This window comes from Dermacentor andersoni, chromosome 2 (genome assembly GCF_023375885.2).
Source record: "Dermacentor andersoni chromosome 2, qqDerAnde1_hic_scaffold, whole genome shotgun sequence".
NCBI classification, from domain to species: Eukaryota; Metazoa; Arthropoda; class Arachnida; order Ixodida; family Ixodidae; genus Dermacentor; species Dermacentor andersoni.
Window position 1 is genome coordinate 233,826,725 of NC_092815.1, and position 23,414 is coordinate 233,850,138.

The 23,414-nt window shown below is 46.0% G+C and overlaps 1 protein-coding gene across 1 annotated transcript in view; it reads right to left on the reverse strand.

Annotated features, from left to right (window-relative positions):
- Positions 1 to 23,414, reverse strand: part of TppII (Tripeptidyl-peptidase II) — a 252,516-nt gene that overhangs the window by 214,554 nt on the left and 14,548 nt on the right. Inside the window, exon 3 of the mRNA XM_050186760.3 lies at positions 11,015 to 11,110. Coding sequence (XP_050042717.1) covers positions 11,015 to 11,110 — 96 coding nt within the window. The remainder of the gene's footprint in view (positions 1 to 11,014; positions 11,111 to 23,414) is intronic.

Below are 23,414 nucleotides of genomic sequence, written 5' to 3' on the forward strand. Positions count from 1 at the left end.
GATCCTGATGCTCCCATGTAAGTTCATGCTAACGCCAACGGAGTTGGCCTTGGCATGGTTTTAGCGCAACGGAGAGCTGGCTATGATGAATACGTCGTTGCTTATGCGAGCCGTACTCTACAGAAGGCAAAATTAAATTACTCCGTCACAGAAAAGGAGTGCCTAGCAATCATCTGGGCACTAAGCAAGTTTCACCTATACCCTTACGGCCGTTCTTCCGCCATAGTTACTGACCACCATGCCCTTTGTTGGCTTTCTTCCTTGAAAGACCTGTCGGGACAGTTGGGACATTGGGCGCTTCGCTTGCAAGAGTACAACATCCACGTCATGTACCGCTCTGGTCGCAAGCACTCCGACGCTGATGCGCTCTCTTGCTCCCCACTGACGCCTGATTTGGCATCTTTGTCACCTTCCTCGTCCACACTGTCGCCGTTGACCATCACTGACATGCTCACAGAGCAGCGCAAAGACCCAACACTTGTAATGTTACTTGACTACCTTGCCGCTCCATCTGATGTCCCTTCGACACGAGCACTGTGTCGCCAAGTAACCCACTTTTCCATGTGGGACAGCATTCTACTGCAGCTCTGCCAGCAGTGACCACCCGTGACATTGGTTTATTCAACCTTCGCAATTTTGTTCTTCGCCACGGTGCTCCCCAAGAACTACTGAGTGATAAAGGCCGGGTCTTTCTGTCGGAAGGCGTCCAAGCCCTCCTCGCTGAGTGCAAGGCAATTCACCGCAAATCGACCACGTACAATCCCCAAACCAACGGTCTGACCGAGCTGTTCAATCGCACACTTGGCGACATGTTGCGGATGTACATTTCATCCGATCACTCCAACTGGGACACCGTACTCCCTTTTGTTACCTTCGCATACAACACCGCAACGCAAGCAACCACCGGCTTTTCCCCCTTCTTCCTTGTGTATGGCCGTGGGCCTTCATGCCCATTGGACACCATATTGCCGTACCAACCTGACGCTACAGAGTATACTCCGCTTTCCGAAGTCGCCAAATATGCCGAAGATTGCCGTCAGCTGGCACATGCCCTGACTAGTGAGACACAAGAACGTCAAAAGACAAGACATTACCGTGCTCATCAACCACCGCACAACGTTGCTCCTGGTTCGCTTGTGTGGTTTTGGATACCAGCCTACGTTCCTGGCCTATCTTCTAAACTCCTGGCACGTTATCACAGTCCGTACTGTATCATCGAGGCTACTTCACCAGTCAACTACATCGTCGAGCCGCTCACAGTGTCACCAGACCTGCGTCGTCGTGGACGAGAGACAGTACATGTCAACCGCCTGAAACCGTATTACGACCCACTCATCTTCCCCGCGCCCTGAGTCGCCAGGATGGCTACGCTTCGATCCCGGGGCATTGTAATGAAGCGCACGCGCCCCTGTGTATGTGCCGACTGACGAGAAAGACGAAGGACCGTGGCATGATCGCGAGCGAGCCCCCTGCTAAGGACAGCCCTTGCAGTGCCTTTACCTAGCGTTCCACAACGTTGTGAATGACAATACACCTCGTCGCACCTGCAATTGCACTGCGTGGAAGCATATTGTTACGGGGATGTTGCCTCATAGCATATACAAAAAGAATGTTATGACCGCTGCCATCACGATGTCAAGTTCGCGCCAGGTGCTTGGGTGCTCCTCTGGTCACCATATCGTCAAGTTGGCCTGTCCCAGAAGCTTCTCTCTCGCTACACAGGGCCTTATGAAGTCCTACGCCAAATTAATGACGTCAATTACAAGATTTCGCCGCTACACTGTGATGCAGCCTCAAGTCAGACCCCTGTCGATGTCGTGCACGTTTTGCGGCTGAAGCCATACTTTGCTCGCAATTCTTGGCCTGCTATGCGCCGAGACGGCGCTTTGTCACCCGGGGGTCCTGTTAAGGAAGGATGAGAGAAGAGAGAGGAAGAAGATTGGAGACGCTGGCTGCTACATGTTGTTGGTGGTCAGCCACCTTAGTAATTCTGACTCATCCTGTATATATATTGTAAATCTAGTTTTTATATACTCGCAACATCCCCGTAACATATTGTCACGACTAAAGCTAAGAGCCACAGAACACAATGAAGTGAGGCACACGAGGGCAAGCATGTCTCTCTATCCGAAAAGGATAAAGTTGATGCAGCCGATTATTCTCGAGTCTCTGAATATAGAGCTTGTGTTTATTTTTCGCACCGTTGTCTTGTGTACTGTTCTTCGCGCCCTGCGGCACTGGTGGAGGTGCGGGGCACTCCCTGATGCCCAAAACTCCTGTGCAGATTGCAGCATCCAGTTCAAACCCCCAACCAGTTCCTGCAGCGGACGCTCCTGTCCACCGCTACGGTCGCCAACTGCAGGGCCTAGCCCGGAGGTAATTCTCTTGGAAAACCCCCACCAACCTGCCCACCACCTAACGAGATAGCAACAGCAGGACCTTCTCATGTGACTCTACAGCATCCTCAGACTCCCGAGACATTCTGCGGTGATGCTTACGAGGATGTCAAAGATTGGCTTGTGCAATACGAGCGAGTCACTAAGGCGAATTGGTGGACTGCAGAAGGAAGACTCGCACGTGTCTACTTCGCCCTGGCAGACACTGCTTTGTACGTGGTACAAGAACGGGGAAGCTACACTGACTTCCTGGAATTCATTTTGACAAAACCTTTTAACCACCCTCGCTAACAACGATCGTCGTGGTTCTGCTCAACAAATGATTGAGTCACGCATCCAGACCGAATGAGAGCATCGCCATGTTTGCGAAGGACATGACCCGTCTGTTCCGCCACGCTAACCCAGAGATGCCGGAAGCAAAGAAAATCCGCTATCCGATGCAAGGCATCAAGAAACAATTTCTTGCCAGTCTTCGCAACCCGCCAACAACCACTGCGGAATTCATCTCTGAGGCTACTTCGATCGAACAAGCACTGCAACAATATTGCCAACACAATGATCGCCCAAACAACGCCTCGAGCAACGTTTCTGCTTTAGTTACTGGCAATGACTATTCTCTTCGTGAGCTTGGTTATGAAGAGATTCGCAAAACTGAGCAGGAGCCAGTGGGGCTTCTGTCACAGAAGTTGTGCAACAAGAAGTCAGGCAAGCATTGTCATTGCTTGACTCCCTGCCGGACTAATGGTCTGTGAGCTACGCGTCGGCTGTTCATTGTCCTAATCCACCAGGGTACAACTCGTCACCGATGGCTCGTTCTTTCAACGGGCTGCCATCCCCGCCGTACATCTCACAGCCACTGATCCCGCAATCTGGTGTACCTGTGGAAACATCCGCCTACTTCCCCCCGCCAGCAACTACAGCTTGGCCGTGGCAGAGGCGATCAAAAGTCGACCACTTGTTCGCAGGACAAACGTGCTGCACCATCAGCCACCATGACCGGTGCTTTCATTGTGGAGAAGCCGGCCACAATTACCGTTTTTGTTCGTACCTTGACCCTGGATACCAGAGCTTTCCACTTACCTTCGCTCGAGTCCATATTTGAAAACAGGCACTACAATAACATTTCTACACAAGGACATCCATTCACTCATTGACCTCGCTCTCCGTCGCCCACACCGTGTTCTTCACCGCAAAGTAGCAGTTACGCCGATGTAGTCAGGGGCAGATCCCCTAGCACTCGTCGGGTAAACTAACGGAAGCGACTTTTGTGGAGGAGGTTGCCGACCATCGAAATGCCGCAACACCCCCAACACGATCTGTGCGATCAGACAATATGCCGCTGCCGACACTTAGGAAAGTCATAAGTGCCGACCTCACTGTTTTCATAGATGGACACCCTGTAACCACGTTAGTAAATATTGGCGCCAATTTCTTGATAATCAGCCAGAAACCCGCCAATAACCTTAATAAAGCGAAGACATCATGGACGGATCCCCTCATAAGAACGGCGGGAGGTCAATTGATGATCCGAACAGGCAAATGCACTGCCAGAATTAATATTGGTAGCTCGACATTTGTTGCAACTTTTGTTATTTTGCCGGAGTGCTGCAGAGACATGATATTGGGAATGGATTTCCTGCGCGAACACGGCGCTATTATAAACATTCAGGACAGGTCGATCAAGTTTTGGATGGGTGCAAATTCGGTTGTACCCTGTAAAGATCAGTGACATGAGCATTCACGTATCTTCGATGAGGATGTGACCATCCTTCCGCACTCAAGTGCTCTTGTGTCTGTAACATGCGACACACCATCCAGCTCCAACATGATTGCCAAACAAATTCCTGCTCTGCTGTTTAGCCATGGTGTATAAATTGCAAGAGGCGCAGTTAACATTACTCGTCAACGTACAGATGTCCTAACAACAAACTTTAGCCCTGAACGCCAGCATGTTACAAGAGGTATGGCAGTCGCGCACATCAAAAAGCTCAATAATGTTACCTACTGCATGACTGTTGACCAGGACGATTCTGCCAGCCTATCAATTGTGCCTCTATCCGTTGATATTGGCCCAAGTTTGCTAACTACACAAAAAGAAAGACTCCTTCAGCTTATTGATGAGTTTCGGGACTGTTTCTCTTCAACATCCAAGGTTGGCCAAACGCCGCTCACCAAAGACCAAATTATTACAGATGAAACGGCCAGACCCATACAGCAAAACCCGCACCGGGTGACAGCGTGAGCACGTGAAGCGATCGAAAACCAGGTACAGAAAACGCTTCAAGATGACATTATTCAGCCGTCCTCCTCCTCCTCAGCCGTCAAAGAGTCCTTAGGCAACGCCAGTAGTGTTAGTCAAGAAAAAGGATGGTAGCTTGCATTTCTACGTCAACTACCGCAAACTCAACCAGGTCACTAAGAAGGATGTTTACCCGCTACCTGCATCAACGATTCTCTCGATAGACTACAGCACGCATGTTACTTCTCCTCAATGGATCTAAGAAGCGGCTATTGGCAAATAGAAGTAGACGAAAGAGACTGCGAGAAAACAGCATTGATGACACGCGATGGCCTCTATGAATTCAGGATACTTCCCTTCAGCTTATGCTCCACGCCGGCAACATTTCACCTGGACGATGTGATTGTATTCTCTGCGACATATGATGAGCACTTGCGGCGACTACATGCTGTTTTTCAAGCCATACAGTCCACTGGTCTCATGCTTAAGCCAGAAAAATGCCATTTTGGCTTCAAACAGCTTCTTTTACTAGGCCATGTTACCAGTAATGAGAGGGTACGGCCTGACCCGGAAAAGATAGCTGCCATTGACCATTTTCCTGTGCCATCTGACAAAAAGGCGGTCAGACAATTTTTAGGTTTACGCGTAGTATTAGTGCCGCTTTATTCAGAACTTTTCACACATTGTGTCACCGTTGACACATCTCACCAGAGAAGACTACACATTGTGTCACCGTTGACACATCTCACCAGAGAAGACTTAGCATTAGTATGGCATGAAGGTCAACAGAAAGCGTTCGACGAGCTACAACAACGCCTTAGAAGTCTATTGGTCCTGGGTCACTTCAACGAAGGCGCACTGACACACACCGATGCCAGCAATATGGGCTGAGGACCTATACTTGGCGAGACAGCGCTGAAAAAGTAATAGCTTATGTGAGTAGAAGCCTTTCCCACATAGAATGAAATTATTCCAGCAAAGAATAAGAGTGTCTTGCAGTGGTTTGGGCGGTGATGAAATTTCACCCATATTTGTATGGCCGCACGTTTGATGTCATCAGTGACCACCACTCCCTTTTTGGCTGACGAACTTAAAAGACCCATCAGGATCATTGGCGCACTGGAGCCTTCAACTTCAAGAACTTGACATGGCTATTGTGTACAAGTTGGGAAAGCGACATACAGATGCTGACTGCCTTTCTCGCGCCCCATCCAAACCTACAAGTGCAGAAGATAATGACACTGCAGATTTTGTTCCAGTTGTCAACACAACTACGATCGCACAGCAGCAACGCGAAGACCCAGAATGGGAGCCTATTATTAACTCCCTGGAGGGTCGCACTTCTACTGTGTCAAAACGTTTTGGAAGATGACTTTCAACGTATTGCTTACACAACTATGTCCTTTATAAGGTGAATTTTTCTCCAAACGGAAGCACTTATTTGCTCGTCCTCCTACCATCTCTCAGGAGTGACATATTGCAGGCTTACCATAATGGAGCAATATCCGGCCATTTGAGCTTCACACGAACGCTCTACAGAGTGAGACAAAGGTATTACTGGCCAAGATTGACAGTGATCGTTCAACAATACGTCCGGACATGCCTTTAATTGCCAGCGGCGGAAAGTGCCAGCTGTCAAACCAGCAGGCTCCCTACATCCTATCGGGGTACCCAGAACTCCATTAGGTGAAGTTGGAATAGATCTGCTAGGCCCATTTTCCACCTCTACTATGGGACACAGATGGATTGTGGCAGCCACGGACTATCTCACTCACTATGCTGAAACCAAAGCTCTACAGTGGAGAACAGCAAGTGAAACAGCTCAATTTCTTATAGAGAATGGCGCCCCAACGCTAATAATAACTGACAGAGGAACTGCATTCACAGCTGAGCTATTGGACACTGTTTTAAGACTTAGTGACCCATCTCAGCAGCAAGCAATGGCGTACCATCCACAATTGAATGAACTCACGAACACCTGAATAAGACACTTGCAGATATGCTTTGCATGTACGTTGACATGGAGCATAAAAACTGGGACGAGATATTGCCATATGGCACCTTTGCATACAATATGTTCAGCTATACAATTCAGAATACGGCTCAGCAAGAGACGATGAGGATGACATCCTTCCGCCTTCTCCCTGATTGTGACGTCACAAACATGCTGGACGCGATGTTGCCACATGAACATGGATGCAATGACGTCAAAACTGATGCTGACTACATTACTCAGCGTACTGAAGAAGCCAGACAACTTGCATGCGTATGCATTCGTTGGCAGCAGGAGTACGATGCAGGGCACTATAATCTTTGCCACCGAGAATTCTCTTACGAGCCTGGAGAGTGAATTTGGGTCTAGACTCCTGTTCACCATCGTGGCCTTTCAGAGAAACTATTGAGGCGGTACTTCGGCCCGGACATAATTATCCAACATCTCTCTGACGTCAACTATGAAGTCATTTCCGATGGTCCACATTCCTGAAGGCATTGACGGCATACATCGAAGATTGTGCAGGTGGTCTGGATGAAGCCTACTTTGTCCAAATGAATTCACTACAGCATAAGCGTGGCCAGATCCTGGTGTCATCATGATAAAGCGTCGGTACGATGCTTTCTTGGAAGGGAGGCTGTCACGACTAAACAAGCCAACAGCCACAGAAGACAACGAAGTGAGGGACACGACAGCAAGCATGTCTCTCTCCGAAGAGGATAAAGCTAGCATGGCCTATTATTCTCGAGTCTCTGAATATAGAGCTTGCGTTTATTTTTCGCGCCATTGTCCTGTGCACTGTTCTTCGCATCTTGCGACAACATAACTTATTACCTCCATTTCTTCCCAACCACAGCCCCAGCACGGAAGCTACACCTCCCCCGAATTTGTCTCGTTTGTGTTTGGGTATGCGAAATGTGCTGTCTTCAGCATTTCAACTGGTCTCACTTAATGATATTTTTTTTTGCATAGGTAATCAGAGATAATTGCTGCGACAAATGATTTTCGTTGTTAAGAGTGTCACATGCAAAGAACATGACTTTTGCTATTCAGAACTTGTAAGAAGCTTTATGTATATGCACCTATAAAATGTGCAGTTTGTACTGTAAATGCGACATACTCAGATCTGCAATATTCTTTTGTGTATTGTACCTCTTGCAGTACAAACGTTGCTAATAAAATTTGCAAAATAAAGCACATTTCACTGCCTGTTATTAGAGAGTTTTAGAATAGGGGCCCCAAAGAGCTTTGCGGGTGTTAGCGTTGGGCCATGCAGAAGTGAAGAGTTTTAGAATAGGGTTTTACGTTTGCGGATAGCGTCTTGCGCTGGACAGCGCCACTACGGCGTCAAAGAAAAGCTATTAGAAATAATTTAAAAATATATACCATTTTATGATAGGAGTAGTAATTTTTACTTGCGTGTATTCGCGTTTAATTACAATTTAGAGGTTATTCTGTAAGCAGCAAACAATTAGTTGCGCTTAGTTTTGAGCAAACCAACTTTACGTGCCTTGACAAGTCAAGCTTAGCCGTGTTAGGCCTACGAGCCATAATATCCACAATCGAATTCGGAATCAACGGCGCCTAATGAATCAATCTTCATAACAAACGCTAGTTGAGAGAATGCGATAACCACAGTCACTTCTCCTAGCTTGCGAACTTCATGCGTTACCACGAATCGAACCCAGTTTGGCGCTAGGTTAGAGCCGTCGCTTCGATGGGTGCCGCCATGTTTGCTGACGCAAAGCTTTTGGGGCCGCTATTTGGGCTCCCGCTAAATCGGCGAAACAGCATTCCCAACGCAAAACCCAAACGCAGTGTGCGTCTCACGCATGCACAGTGGCTTCGACGCTATTTCTTTGGGGCCCCAAAACGTTTGGGGCCCCTATTCTAAAACTCTCTATTGTCCTGCCAAAACACAATAACCACTTGCTATGGCATGCTGGCTCACGTATCATAACAAAAACAGGGTACAATTTTAGCAAACACAGATGCATTGCTGGCATTTATTCAATACATGACTAACCACAACACAAACAGAAATTGCCATTACAAAACTAAAGAGGCTGAAAATGAGAGCTGTTAACCCTTCTAGGGTCGATTTTTTTCACCATATACGAACACCAAGGGTCAACTTATTTTATTCGAGATTCCAATTCTTCTGAGGGACCTATTTCGAAAAAAATTTATCCTCCATTTTTCTAGGGTGAATGTAAAGTGAGAAAAAAATATTTTGCATTGGTATATATGTACTGTTTATTCATGAATAACCACAATATAAAAGGAAGTAAACTTATAAGAATTAAGAAATTGATGCATCGTTATACACATAGTTCAAGCCTTAGAAAATGCACACACAAGAATATTTCGCAAGTCTCAAATGTTCCTGCTCTTACACTAATATTTACGTCCATAGCATAATCAATGTGCGTAAGTGAGCGCACTCAAGAAAACTGTGGTTGTGTGCTCGTCAAAAAAGCAAAATGTGTAACAAACTTCCGCTAATCTTAATCTTATTGCCAATTAGAGGCGATTAGTTTCCACGAGTCTCCAAAAAACGGAAAAAGAAAGGAAACTCATGCACAGCGGCATCCTTCCTATATGCACCCCTGTGAGCACTAAACGAGCGAGAAACAGGCAGTAGCCCTTTGAGCGATTAGTAACGAGATAGCCATCAGTTCTGCGAGCGCAAGAAGCCGAAACCGCCCGTGGGACAAAACCCAAACCACCACCCACCAGCGCGCGCACCAATGCGCGAGCAGTAGTATATTGACATGCCGGAGCAAACTAGCTCCAAAACAAACCATGCAATGAAAACTGAGAGAGTGAGGGGTGAGAAAAAACATCCCCGTATTCCCACATAGTGGCAGCACATACCAGGAAAGAAAAAGTTACAAAATTGGCGCACTTTTTAAATTTACAGAGGGCACCATAAATATATGGCATCGACCATTTTGGACTTGTTCACGGCGCCGTATGTTTACGTCACTGACCTTGAAAGGTTTAAAATAAAGCAGACTGTAGAAGCAAATGCCACTTGTGCTAGTTTCCTCGTGCGTCTGCCGAAAAAATCACCCACTTGTCCAGTGCATCAGAGAGAGAAGTGGTTCTTGTGGGAAAGGAGGAAAGGCTGGCACTGTCTTCTGCAACCCATGCGGGAGCACGGCTCAGCGCCAGCAGGGTGGGGGAGATGGGATCAAAAGAAAGAGAGGGTAGGAGGGAGAGAGGTAGAGGGTCGTCCCAGGAGCATCAGAGTAGATGACAAGTGGTATGGCTGTCTCCCCCTCGCTCATCAACAAAGCCATTGTCACAACAGCAAACTTTTTGTTTTATTCAGAAGCCTGGCCTATCAAGCACCAGGGTAACTGGGGCTAGTGACGCAATTCCCGTTTACCTAGGGGATATACTACCTGAAAGAGCCATGCCCAAACTTGGCGCAAAAGTTTTGCATCAAAGAACATGGCGGCACCCATCAAAGCAGCGGCTCTCGCCATGTACTACATTCGACCTCATTCGCTAATAGCATCCTTAACTATGCACCACGTGCGATTCTGATCACAGTGGCTCTTTTGTAAAGCCCTGCTATCACCCATAAACATTGAAAAAGCTTACTTCCTTAGCAAACTGTGCTGTACCAAGCAGATTTGATAAACACCAAAATAAAGTGCCAGCAAGACAGTACAGCAGCACTACATTGTATGTCCATCAGAGAGAAATGCGCGAATGATGAATCGGACAGGACCATATATAGAGTTTCTCACTGTATAGTGATAAACTCTACAGACGAGCCTTTACTTTCTTTTGTGATGATGATGATAGCATGCTGTTTGTTATCATTTCAGTTTTGCTAGCTGCGAAGCATCGACGAAATGAGGGCTTCGCTCTTATGCATGCTTTGCAAAGAATGGAGCAAAGGCCAGCTCTAGGCGTAGTTTGACGCAACAGGCGCAGCTGTTCCATCACTGGTTTACTTTAAGAGCAGTCACCAAACATCTAAAGTGCAGAATTTTTGGATGTCTTCAACTTTGTGGATTTTCCTAATGCACTGTGACCTACCCTGTAGAATCAATGCATAATTGTAACAGAATTCTGAACGCTGTACTGTGCTTTTGAAAATTTCTCAGGCACACACAATTTTGCAAACATTACAGCAATGAACAGAGCTTCAGGATGTTACATTTATCTTTGCATTCAACGGTGAGGCAATTTTTTTTTTTATCTTAGAAATTGCAGTTCAGCTTGGCCAGCCCTGTTGGTGCTGCTGGCTCCCAACATTTCACCAGCAAGCAGAGAATGTCAGCAAATGTTTCCGTTGCTCTCCACAGTGCCCCAGTGTCAGTAAACAACTAGCAAAAGAAGCTCCACAGAGGAAAACGAGGTCCGCACCTGAACCCGCTCCTTGAGGCACTTTGGGTAGAGCTCGTAGGCAAACTTGAGCCCCACATGAAACTTCCCACTGGGGTTGCTCCACGTCTCGGGAATCTGCATCGCACCGCATGTAAAAGGCCCCGTGAGACTTTGACATTGAATTGCACTGACATTGACACACACACAAGCAAAATAAAATGGCAGCCCTGGATCTTCACATAGTTCAGTTCACAGTTTTCTAAGTTCAAAGTATTACAGGGGATCAGCAGAAGGATTGGACAGGTCCAATGCTACACTCAAGATTAAAGCAGCAAATCTATAAAAGGTGGAAGGGCAATGCACCTACATTAGTATTATATCAAGAACATCTGTGCCTTCACTATTAAGGCCTAACTTGCTATGCATTATGAAGCAAAATAGACACTTCACCGTTCCTGAAATAGTATTTTTTCAACAATCCCTGTGTAGTCTCACTTTGTCTGCTATGGCAAAATGAAACGTGAGCATTTGAGAAATTTATGCAAGAAATTCTGCAGTCTGCAGTATCATTCTTTCATGCAACAGGTGCACTAAATCAAATTATAGAGGTAAATTACCATATTTGCACAAATGCTCATTCGCATTCGTATGGCAGAAAAATGTTAATAATTGGCAAAGAATCTGAAAACCAAACTCCACCTCACAAAACATACTGTAACATTGACAGTGATTATGTCAGGCTGGTGCCACAAGCTTTACAACATTTTTGTGTATTTTAGCTGTATTTAAGCAGTAACAGTAACCAAAAGTTGCCTGCTTATGTCTTTTCTGCTTCCTTTTTGCTGTTCGAACTACTTACCTAGTGCGAAACACACACTGATAAACTCTGCGAAATCATGAGGATCTCATGAAGGAATTTCAAGTTCTTTTCACCTTTTGCGACCTTTGTGTTTTACCAAGTTTTATCTCCTGGAAAGACCAGCCTATTCCTGAAGTACACTCTGTCAGTCCAGCTCAATTTTCTTTTTTTGGTGTTCAGGAAATTAAGTTTTAAAGTTCATTTTGTAAAGCTGTTCTGGCTTTGCTTTTACCTCTCCATCACAGACAGATTCCTAGCAGAATATAATTGCTCTTTCTGGTGCAGAATAGGTCAAGCAGCAAATATTTGACACTTCTGAACAGAACATAGTTTCATATCCAAGAAAATGATGCAAATGTAAGACACAAGTACAGCCAACACTTTAGATGCAAGGCCTCTTTATACACAAGGCCTGCTTTTCAGTGAAGCTATGAACACCCAGCTCGATGGTGGTGCCCATTGGTGGAAACACAGAATATTGCTGTGTATGCATCATTTCACTTTCGGCCCACGACTTCGTTGTGTTATCGCTCCCACACAAGACACAGCTGCTGTACTTACACATCAGTAACCACTATGATAACTCTGACAGTAAAGTGGGCCCATTATGATAAGATCACACACATGGCACGAACTCTGTTATACCATGGGGAGAAAAGGTGACTTTACATTATGACATGACAAACTTCGGATTATTGCCAAAGTTTTGTGCTGGGATGAAGATAGCAATGATGTGGTCCTTGTCGGCTCTGAAGTAAATGTCGTGAAAAAAAAACAAGGAAAAAAAACAGAAAGGCAAGGTACCCAAACTACAGCGCCACCAGCATTAGAGGTAACCTTCATAAATTGAAATGTGTGAAGTATTCTGAACAGATCACATTTGCTTGAATTTCCTTTACTGGATCTTGAACCTGACTTCGTAGCAATCACAGAAACCTGGCTAACAAGTGAAATTCCCGATCAGAAACCCAAAGCTATGCAAATATGGAAAGACCAGTCCACACATAGTGGCAGCATGACTATCTGTTTTTAAAAATAAGCAAAAGGTTAGCTTCCAAATACTTCCAGACATTGAAGGCATAGTAACATTTTTTTGCAAGCTGCCGATGAGGCCACGCACCATCACTGTGCTTAACGCAGCCCCTCGGCTACCAGTGACGTCATTATTCACTTTGTAACTACTATATGCAGCACCGTGTGTCAAATACCAGGCTAATTCTTCTCGGTGATTTTAACGTGCCAGAAACTGATTTGAATTCTATGCATTTCCACTCCACTGATCCTCAAATAATCTGTGACGTAATGCTCAATTTCAACTTGCGTCAAATAGTGACTCAGGCTACGTAAGTAGATGGATTAACGTCCCACATTCTTGATTCAATTTTTCTTAGTGCTCATTTCCAACACGAAAGTACTAAAATGGTAATTTAAATTATGCCAGGCATCTCAGACCACCAGCTGATCTTGTGCACCGTACCTCAGCATGACACGAAATTTCGTCGGCACACTTTGCTCTCAAATCATGATTTCTGCCGAAAACGATACTAAGTAATCGACTGTCTTTCTTTCGAATATGGTTCTCCCTTAGCACGTTAAAATAATTTATCCACTGATATCAAAATGCTACAGTGTACACTTACAGACATCATGACTTCCTGCACAAAAAAATGTGTACCAATTAGAAGAGAAAGAAAGACAATAAAATTAAACCTGTCAATAACGCATGACGTAATACATGCACAGAAAAAAGTAAAGTGGTTAAGAAAAAAGCTAACCACGAAACCAGCAATTGTAACTAGAAATGAACTGACAGTAGCTGTTACATCATATGAGGCGTACACTAAAGGATGCTGAACCCAACTACTTTGCAAAGATTCTCCCCACATTTTTTTTTTAAATGCCCCAAATAAATTTTGTAAGTAGTACCTGAATTCCAAGAAAAGTGACAAGCACACATGTTCCTCTGAATAATACTTTTGTAAAGTCCTTCAACGATTACTTCCAATCAGTTTTTAGCATAGATGATGGAAGCCTACCATTCCTTGAACTGCCCGATCACACACAAAAGCCACTATCAGCTACTGAGGAAGGCATGCTTAATCTCTTATTAAACAATGATACAAAGAAGAACGCTGGTCCTGACAACTTGCCAAACATCGTTCTTAAGAGGTATGCAGAGTGGGTAGCTATGCGCTTCTGCCTAATCTTTAATAAATATAAATCACATGCAGTGTTCGCACACAGTGGAAAACTGCAAAAATAACACCTATACATAAATCAGACAGCAAAACTGTGCTTTCAAATTACAGACCAATATCACTAACTAGCTGTGTTTGTAAATTATTAGAATATGTAATCAACAACTTAGCAATGTACACGGAAGAACATATCCCAGCACATTTCCAGTAAGGGCCTTTCAACAGCCATTAGTTAATATATCATGTAGCCCCACCATTGATAATGAGCTATTTATTTCAGATTTCTCTGAAATTTTCAGATTTTACATAAAAAAACTAATAAGAAAATTAGAGCTAACACTCATAGATTGTCCCATTGTTCATTGGATTAAAAATTACTGGAGTTACCGCTCACAATTTGTACAAATATGTGACAGCGCATGTAGATTGACACCAGTCACATTAGGCACCCCACCGGGTTGCATTTTATCCCCTATTTTGTTCGCAATATTTGTTACTAATCTGCCCCTCTTCACTAATGTAAAACTCAGGCTTTTTGCAGATGACTGCGTTATTTGTCAAGAAATTAATACATTTGCAGACCATGTAATTTTTAATAATGTGTTAGAATTTATGCACAGGTGGTGTAAAGACTGGCAAATTTCTTTCAATGTTGTAAATGTGTTTCCTTGGCATGGGAAGTCACAAAAGTTGCAGGTCTAACTTTTCTTACACTATTTACAACTGTCCCTTGACCAAGATAATTATTCACAAATATTTGAGCATAACAATTTCAAACATCTGAGGTGGGAGACATATAAATAATATTAATTGTACAGCCCTAAACCAACTGTTTGTACTGAAAAGTCGTCTTCAGCTCGCACCGCCAGGTACCAAGCTAAGAGCTATACAACACTCATCCCATCTGCACTAGAACGTGCCAGCCCTGTCTGGTTTCCTTTTACCCAGCAACAGGTGATCAAAATGGAAGCAGTACAAAGATAAGCAGTAAGGTGGATTTTCAATAAGTATGCATTTACAGACCTACCATCACATTTACTCAATCACACCAGCATTCTTACACTACAAAACTGAACCGAAATAGCATGACTAAAACTGACGATCCAGCTACTGCATGACATAATAAAAATCAACACCTCCAAATTTTGTATTTTACTCACATGCAAGACCAACATGTGACAAGCAGTGCTGTATGAATAGCAAAATTTTGGCTGTGAAGCAAATTCAAATATTAAAGTTTGAGTGCTAATCGAATATTTTTCCAATACTTCCAAGTTAAATTACCGAAAAAGTGTACTGCAAAACATGGCCGTAAAAGCAACTTTATTGTATAACTAGTCTACTCCCACATAGTTGTGCCTAGAAAAAAAGAACAGTCCAGTACAGCTGTTCAACAGAATGGATGGCTACAAGTTGAATCGTTGAATGTTATCATGGGGGAAAGCGAGCTGCTCAACGGAAGCAGACATGCTCGCCTTCTACTAACAACTGCGCCAGACACTGAGAACAGGTGCTCGCTATCGCTAGACAAGCTTGTGTCTGGTATGGCCAGGTATTGCCTTGCAAGATGAGCCAGCAAAGGGTAAGCTCTTGCACCTTACTCCTGTCACCAGCGACATGGATCTTCCTTTTGGTGCAGAGCCACATCATGTAAGTGCCTTTATGTAAGCCACATCATGTGTGTATGTAAGCCACACCATGAGCCACATCATGTAAGTGCTTGTTGCGGTATTCAGTAGTTGTGTTTATATAACCTAGATGGTGCTAAGCACGCATCTTATCACGTCAGCTGACGCATGCACCTGTATATATGCTCATCACGGACTAATAAAAGAGGAGTGTTGTTCGAGATACGGCTGAGCGGTTCACTTCGCGGATCTCCGGCGCCCGCGGCGTAGTCGGGCAGGGCACGACGGCAGATACAACAGTTGGCGACGAGGATGGGACACAACAGTTGGCGACGAGGGTTGAAGTGACCGAAAGCAGAAGAAATGAGCCTACATCAGCCGCCAGAGTTCCTGCCGACGCCAGGGAAGCCCGCCATTCCTTGGACGCAGTGGCACCGCCTTTTCAAGAATTATCTCCTGGCATCGGAGAGCGACGCCCACCCACCTGCACATCGTAAAGCTTTGCTACTGCACTGTTTGGGCACTGAAGGTCAACGCCACATGCAGAGGAAAAGGATAAAGGCGGCACGAGCGACGAGTACGATGCAGCAGTGGCTATGTTGGACGCTTACTTCACTTCTAAAACGGACGTCATCGTGGAGCGGCATAGGTTCGGACAGCGCATCAAACTACCTGGAAAGACCACAGCAGCGTTCGTCACGGAGTTGCGCAAGCTGGCATTGAGTTGCGACTTTGGTGAGCAAGTTGACGATTTCATTCGTGACCAACTTGTAGCGAAGATGAAAAACCATGTTCTTCGGGAACACCTACTTCTAGAAGGCACTTCGCTCACTCTTGAACGTGCGCTGGCTATTGCGAACAATATTGAAGAAGCTACGAAATACTCGCTTGAGCTGCAGTCATCCGCTGCGAGCATTCAAAAGGTGGAAAAACATCAGATTCCCTGCCGTACAGAATCCCGATTGCCGCTACCGCAGCAGCACAACTCTTGCTTTCATTGCGGGGAACATTAGGTCCGGCAAAAAATTTTATTAATAAGGTCAAGATAAGAGAAGGAATCACGCCTGTCGCTGCTTGCATGCCATTTTCGGTGCGAGATGCCATACGTGAAGAGCTGCCGCGCCTTGAGCATGATGATGTCATCGAAAAGGTTAATGCGTCTGAATGCGTATCGCCAATTGTAGTAGTTGCAAAGAAAAACGGCAAGATAAGAATTTGTCTCGATCTACGCAAACCAAACAGAGCGATTGTTGTTGACGAATTTCCACTGCCGCATACGGAAGAACTATTTCACAAACTTCACGGTGTAAGGTATTTTTCCAAGATTGATTTAGCAGCAGCCTACCACCAAGTTTTGCAGAGTCCTGAAAGCAGAGAATTGACTACCTTCATCACCGATAGTGGATTATACAGATTCAAACGCGTCTGCTTCGGCCTTGAATCTGCACCGTCTGCCTTCCAGAAAATGATGGTCACTATTTTGCAGAACTGCAAAAACACTGTGTGCTACATCGATGGTGTCCTTGTGTATGGAAGCACACGTGAGGAACACTTCGAGAATGTGAAACAAGTCTTGCACTTGATTGCAAAGTCTGGATTGAAGCTGAATGACAAATGCATTTTCAATGTACAAGAAATAGACTTCCTTGGTCACAGGATCAGTCACAAGGGGATACGCCCTTTACAAAGCAACATTGATGCCATTAAGGCTGCACTGGCACCAACAGATATTGGCACTTTGCACTCATTCTTGGGCATGGTGGGCTATTACGCCAAGTTTGTGCCTGACTATGCGGTGCTTGTCGAGCCTATTCACGAGTTGCTACGTAAGAATACCCCATTCACTTGGAATGATGCGAGACAAGTTTGTTTCGAGCAGCTGAAAAGTTCCTTGGCAACAAGATGTTTACAGCTATTTCATCCTGCGGGTGACATTATTGTCACTACAGATGCCTCGTCCACTGGTTTGGGAACAGTGTTGCAGCAGACGAGAAATGATGAACTTGTAACGATTGCTTTTGCTTCTCGCAGGCTTGCCCCTCAGGAACAGAAGTACTCCAATGGGGGACTGGAGGCCCTTGCTTGTTTGTGGGCATGCGAACATTGGAGAGTATACCTTTGGGGTTGCCCATTCACATTGCGCACCGGCCACCAGGCTCTGGTCACACTCCCGAGTACAAAAGGAGTAGGTCGACGTCCGTTCCGGATTGCAAGGTGGCATGCCAGGCTGATAGCATACAACTTTACTACTGAATTCCATAAGGGTCACAGGAATACTGTTGCTGATGCTCTTTCAAGGATGCCCCTCCCAGGTCATGTGGAGAAGGAAGAGAGAGAGGAGAGCGTTTGTGTTGTCTCAACTTGCGTTAAGTCATGTGAAATTTGTCGTTCAAACTATGCAGGACCCTCTGCTTCAACGGGTCATAAAGTGGGCGACGTCGGGATGGCCTGCAGTGAAGATGTTGCCTCCCGAGGCAATTTCGTTCTACCAGGTGTGGACTGAGCTCTCAGCCGTTGGAGACCTCCTGCTTCGTGGAGACAAATTCGTCGTACCTTCGTCCCTTGTAGTACGGCTTCTTCACGCAGCCCACGAGTCCCATCCGGGGATAACAAGGACAAACAGCGACTACGTGAACGATACTGGTGGCCTGCTATGTGCAAGCAGGTAGAACAATTGATTGCATCTTGCGGGTTATGCCAGTCAGTTGACAAGTCTGCAAAACCGGTGACACCACCCCTGCAGCCAGTTGAATTCCCATCGGCACCATGGCAGAAGCTAGGAATCGATATCGTGGGCCCTTTTTCCAATGTGCCTGCAGATTGCCGTTTTGCTATTACAACCATTGATTATTTCAGCAAGTGGCCAGAGGTTTGTCTCTTGGCGAAAGTGACTACCGCAACAGTCATCTCCTTTCTGCGAAGCATCTTCAGCAGGGAAGGATATCCTGACGAGATTGTTAGTGACGACGGTCCTCAAATTACAGCCTATGAGTTTGACAGTTTTCTTAAGGAACGCAGCATCGCCCATGCATATTCGGCAGTCTACCATCCGCAAGCCAATGGTCAAATAGAAAGGTTTAATCGGGTACTCAAAGAGTATGTTCAAGTCTGCAAACGAGAATGTCGGCCTTTGAAGGAAGCCATCACCGACTGCCTCGGAGTCTACCGTTTCACGCCGCATGCCACCACAGGAGTGAAGCCTTCCGTCCTTCTTCACAGCCGTCATCCCAAAACAAAACTTGATTTTGTAGGTGCGCCAAGTAAACAGTTTTTTCAATACACGCACGCAGCGATGAAAGCCATCCGCAGAAGAGCAGCACAAAAGCAACAAGCAAGTAAGTCCTACACTGACCATCGACGAGCTGCGAAGCATTCTCCGTTAACAACAGGTCAATCGGTTCGAGTCAGGTTGCCAGACCATGTGCCAAACGGCGCTTTGAGCTACTCAAGCCCATTCACCATTGTTGACCAATGAGGCCAAGACACCTACAAGCTTAATGATGGCCGCACTTGGAATCGGGATCGGCTAGTACCCTGTCCTCGACCAGTCAAACCACCAACAGTTGCAAGAAGCTGTTCGCCTGAAAACGTAACACCGTTTGGCGAGCCGCAGCAAGAAAGCATGACCCACCTTAACAGCCATCTGTTCGGACACCAGATGAAACAGACGTTCCGGAACTGAGGCGTTCGACAAGGCAAAGAAGACCACCATCATGGTTTAAAGACTATCATAAATATTGAGTGCTTGTAGTGTTTCCAGTTGTTAATTCGTTAAGTAACTCTTTTTTAGGGGGGAAAATGTGGTATTCAGTAGTTCTGTTTATATAACCTTGATGACACTAAGCACGCGTCTTATGACAGAGTATGAAAAATATCTAACGACTAAAGGTAACAGAAGTGCAGCGATTACGAAGAGTAGGGCACTGTGGAACTACAATAGGTACAAGGTAGTACGAGGGATATGGAAGGGGGTAATGGTTCCAGGCCTGACTTTTGCCAATGCAGTTCTATATATGAGAGCAGAGACCCGACAACAGTTGGAAACTAGGCAACGTGGCGTGGGTAGGCTTGCTCTGGGAGCACATGGCAAGACACCAAATCTTGGGGTGCAGGGGGATCTGGGATGGTCTTCTTTCGAGGGCAGAGAGGCTAGCAGCAAGGTAGCATTTGAGGAGCGATTGAGAAAAATGGGGGAAATGCGGTGGGCTAGGAAGGTTTTCAGTTACTTATACATGAGGAATGTTGACACAAGGTGGAGGAAGCGAACTAGAAGATTGACAAGCAAATACTTGAGCAGCAATGGAGGGACAGGTAAGGAATCATCCGTCAAAAAAAAGGTTAAAGAGACAGAGAGCGGTATGTGGAAAACAGATGCAAACCAAATCGGCATTAGAGACATACAGGACGTTTAAGCAAGAAATAGCCAAAGAAAATATTTACGATAACTCTAAGTAAAGCCCATTGTTGTTTGAAGCCAGGACAGGTGTACTGCGGACTAAAACGTACCGAGCCAGATACCAGGAGATAGATTTGTTGTGCGGGGCGTGTGGAGAGGAGGAGGAAACGGCTGAACACCTGATACTTGCTTGTAAACAACTTCATCCTGCAGTTGAATGTAACGGGGAACTATTCAAAGCTTTGGGTTTTAAAGACAGTGAAAGTAAAATAGACTTTGAACAGGTAGAAATAACTAAACGGAGGCTATCTGATTGGTGGATAATATCAACGCAAAAGTAAAGGGGTAAACACATAGGTATACATGCATATAGTACCATTCAAGGCTAGGCGACGTGCGCCGCCGCCTGATTCAAAGGGTTGAGCCTCAATAATCCATCCATCCATCCACCACGTCAGCTGACGCATGCACCTGTATATATTCTCATCATGGACTAATAAAAGAGGAGTGTTGTTCGAGATACGGCCTGGGCGGTTCACTTCGCAGTTCTCCGGTACGCGCGGCGTAGTCGGGCAGGGCACGATGGTGGATACAACACTTGTGACTGTGAATGCTCTTGCTAGCTGAGAAAGGTGTCACAATTATTCTACAAGGAGAACTGGGTTCGTGTGTGTCATTTAGAAGTGCTGCGATTAGATTTTTAGCTATTCAAACCGTTATACAGACAACATCCGATTTTTTGGACTCCCTAGGGACCGTGAAAAGAAACCGAAAATTGGGCAGTGCAAAAAAATGAATGCATGCCTTTTACTGCTCCCAAGGGCACAAATCACAACACACACATCCGAAATAGCTCTGAGCGCCTGCCAGTACAGTTTACAGGCGTATCGGTGCTCGTACTACGATACGAAACGGCGGGTGCTTGAGTTTATAATTCAGGAATACATACAGTGTCCCGTGACATTGCTCCTTCCCACTCACGGCATGCTTCACCGCAAAACTTCGCGTATGCTTCGCCGCGTAACATGGCTGTATTGAGGCACAGCTGACTTTGAGGAACCGGCACTATGAAACGCGCCAAGCTTTCCGAGCTTCGAAGCCATTGGCGAGGATTACAAAGGCGGAGTCAGCGCCATTGCTAACAGCGGCGAATTGTTTAACGAAAAACGCGGCACCGAATAGCAAAAAGCTTGGCAGCGAGCGTCGCAGTAGCGAGGCCTGGCATTGACGCGGTGGTGGCCCGGATGCCAGCGGATCTACGTGCGAAGCGCCGGTTCGAGGCGGCGAGATAATCAAAATAGCCGCGATGGTGGCTTCGATTAATGCTGTTTCGGACCTGAGATCATGGCAAAAAGTCCGGAAAATGGGACGGCGAAGGTTTTTTGCATCCAAAATTTCAGACATTCTCATACATTGACTCTATGGGGCACATGGTGGTGCCGCGAAGGCACCCGAATTACCGCGCATGTCTGAAAAATCGCCCGTCCGGAAAATCGGTCGTTGACTGTACTTATTTTCCGGAACGGAACTTCGAATACTTCGAATAGTAAATGTTCGGGGTGAATCTAATTCAATAGAACATTTGCACACCCCTAATCACAAACATTCCTGTGCATTAACCGAATACTCTATTAACACTAACTGCTTAAAATATTAAGTTTTACCTCTCATAATTCGCGACTGGAACTCGTGGCATTCCACTGTTGCTAACAGATCATCACTGAGCATGTTTACTACAATGACTGAAAATGAGCTGTTCACTTTACAAGTACTGACTGCCATCACAGAACGATCAAATTTGGTTCAGCTTATAACACACATGCCTTTTTCTTTGTTAGTGTACAGGTGTACTGCATCATCATTCTTTTTTCTCTTGTCATTTCTTGCCTCGTTTTGAAAAAAATAAAAAGTCGCAGTTTTCCTAGAAAGGCGAAGCCTCGATTGTGATAGCAAATTACTAGGCAGTTATACGAAGTAAGGGTAGCAGCATTAGCCACTTGTAAAAGCGTTTATTAGTCACCGGTGTTTGGGACCGACCGTCAGAGCAGGGCACGAACTCTCAGCCCGAGCAGCATCTCCCGTGAACAGCGCTGGAGAGCTTGACCCACTAGAAAGCACTGGAGAAGATGGCCCACTATAGTGTTCCTCTTAGCTACAATTACCCCCGGGAACAAAAAGGGAGCCGTCCGGCGACCTAACAGCTCCTCACTATGAGTGGATCATAGTACAGCTTGAGGCGTTCGAAGTTCACAATTTCTCGTCCACGACGGCACATGTTCAAACACGGTTCAATGGGTTCGATCACATAGTAAACACTTAATGCACACTCGCCAATGCGGTATGACCATTCATAAGAGAGCCCAGGTGCAGCTGAAGGAATGAAAAGCCACACAAGCGCTCCAGGAAGGAAGGTGGGTGCAGAGGTGGTGTCACCGCGAGTGCTCCTCTAGTGTTCTTGGTCATTGGAGATAAAGGGCTGTGCGAGATTGTGGCACTCTTCAGCATGAATTGCCGAGGCAGCTCCCATCCATGTCACAGGATGCGTTGTACGGGGCAGCTACTGACATGACTGCACGGTGGGCGGCAGTCCGGGTCTAGGCACAAAGTCGGCAGAACGAAGGGGCGTACTTGAAGAGAGTGGCTGGGTCCTCGGAAACGACTTCCACATAGCTGATTGGTGCAGCCACTGGGACCTGTTGGGGCGGTGCAACGACGTCAGCGTAGTTAAATGGTGCACCCGCAAGAAGATGTTGGCTCTGGTCTGGCAAGACTTCGGCAATTTCCTGCTCGATTGCGCGATGGAGCAGAGGCATAAAATTCAATGCAGGCTGTTGGAGATGTGGCAGCAGAGTGAACGACACCAAGAAGTGGCGTGCAACTTCCTTCCGAACTAACCCTTCAATTTCAGCAAGCAAGGGTGACTCGTAGGAGATGGTAGTTAAACCAGCAATGAGGTCGTCACGCGAGGAAGGGTGATGTGTCAATGTGCGCTGCCTGCATAGCTCCTCGTAGCTTTGGCATAGAGTGACGATGTCTGTCACAGACTGAGGATTCTTGGCAAGTAGCATGTTGAAAGCATCGTCCACTGTCCCTTTTAAGACATTTCTGATTTTGTCGGACTCCAACATCGTAAGTCCAGAACGTCCTCAATGCAGCTGGTAAATTATTCAGCCGGTTGCTCTGCACGTTCTCATAAACACGATTCCACTCGCAGCTTGCGCAGAGCAGGGCTACCAAACACAGCTACTAAAGAGGTCTTGAACGAGGACCATGTAGGAAAGTCGGTCTCAAGGTTGTTGCACCAGAGACTGGCTACACCCACGAGATAGAAGAGCATGTTGCTCAGTTTGGTGGGATC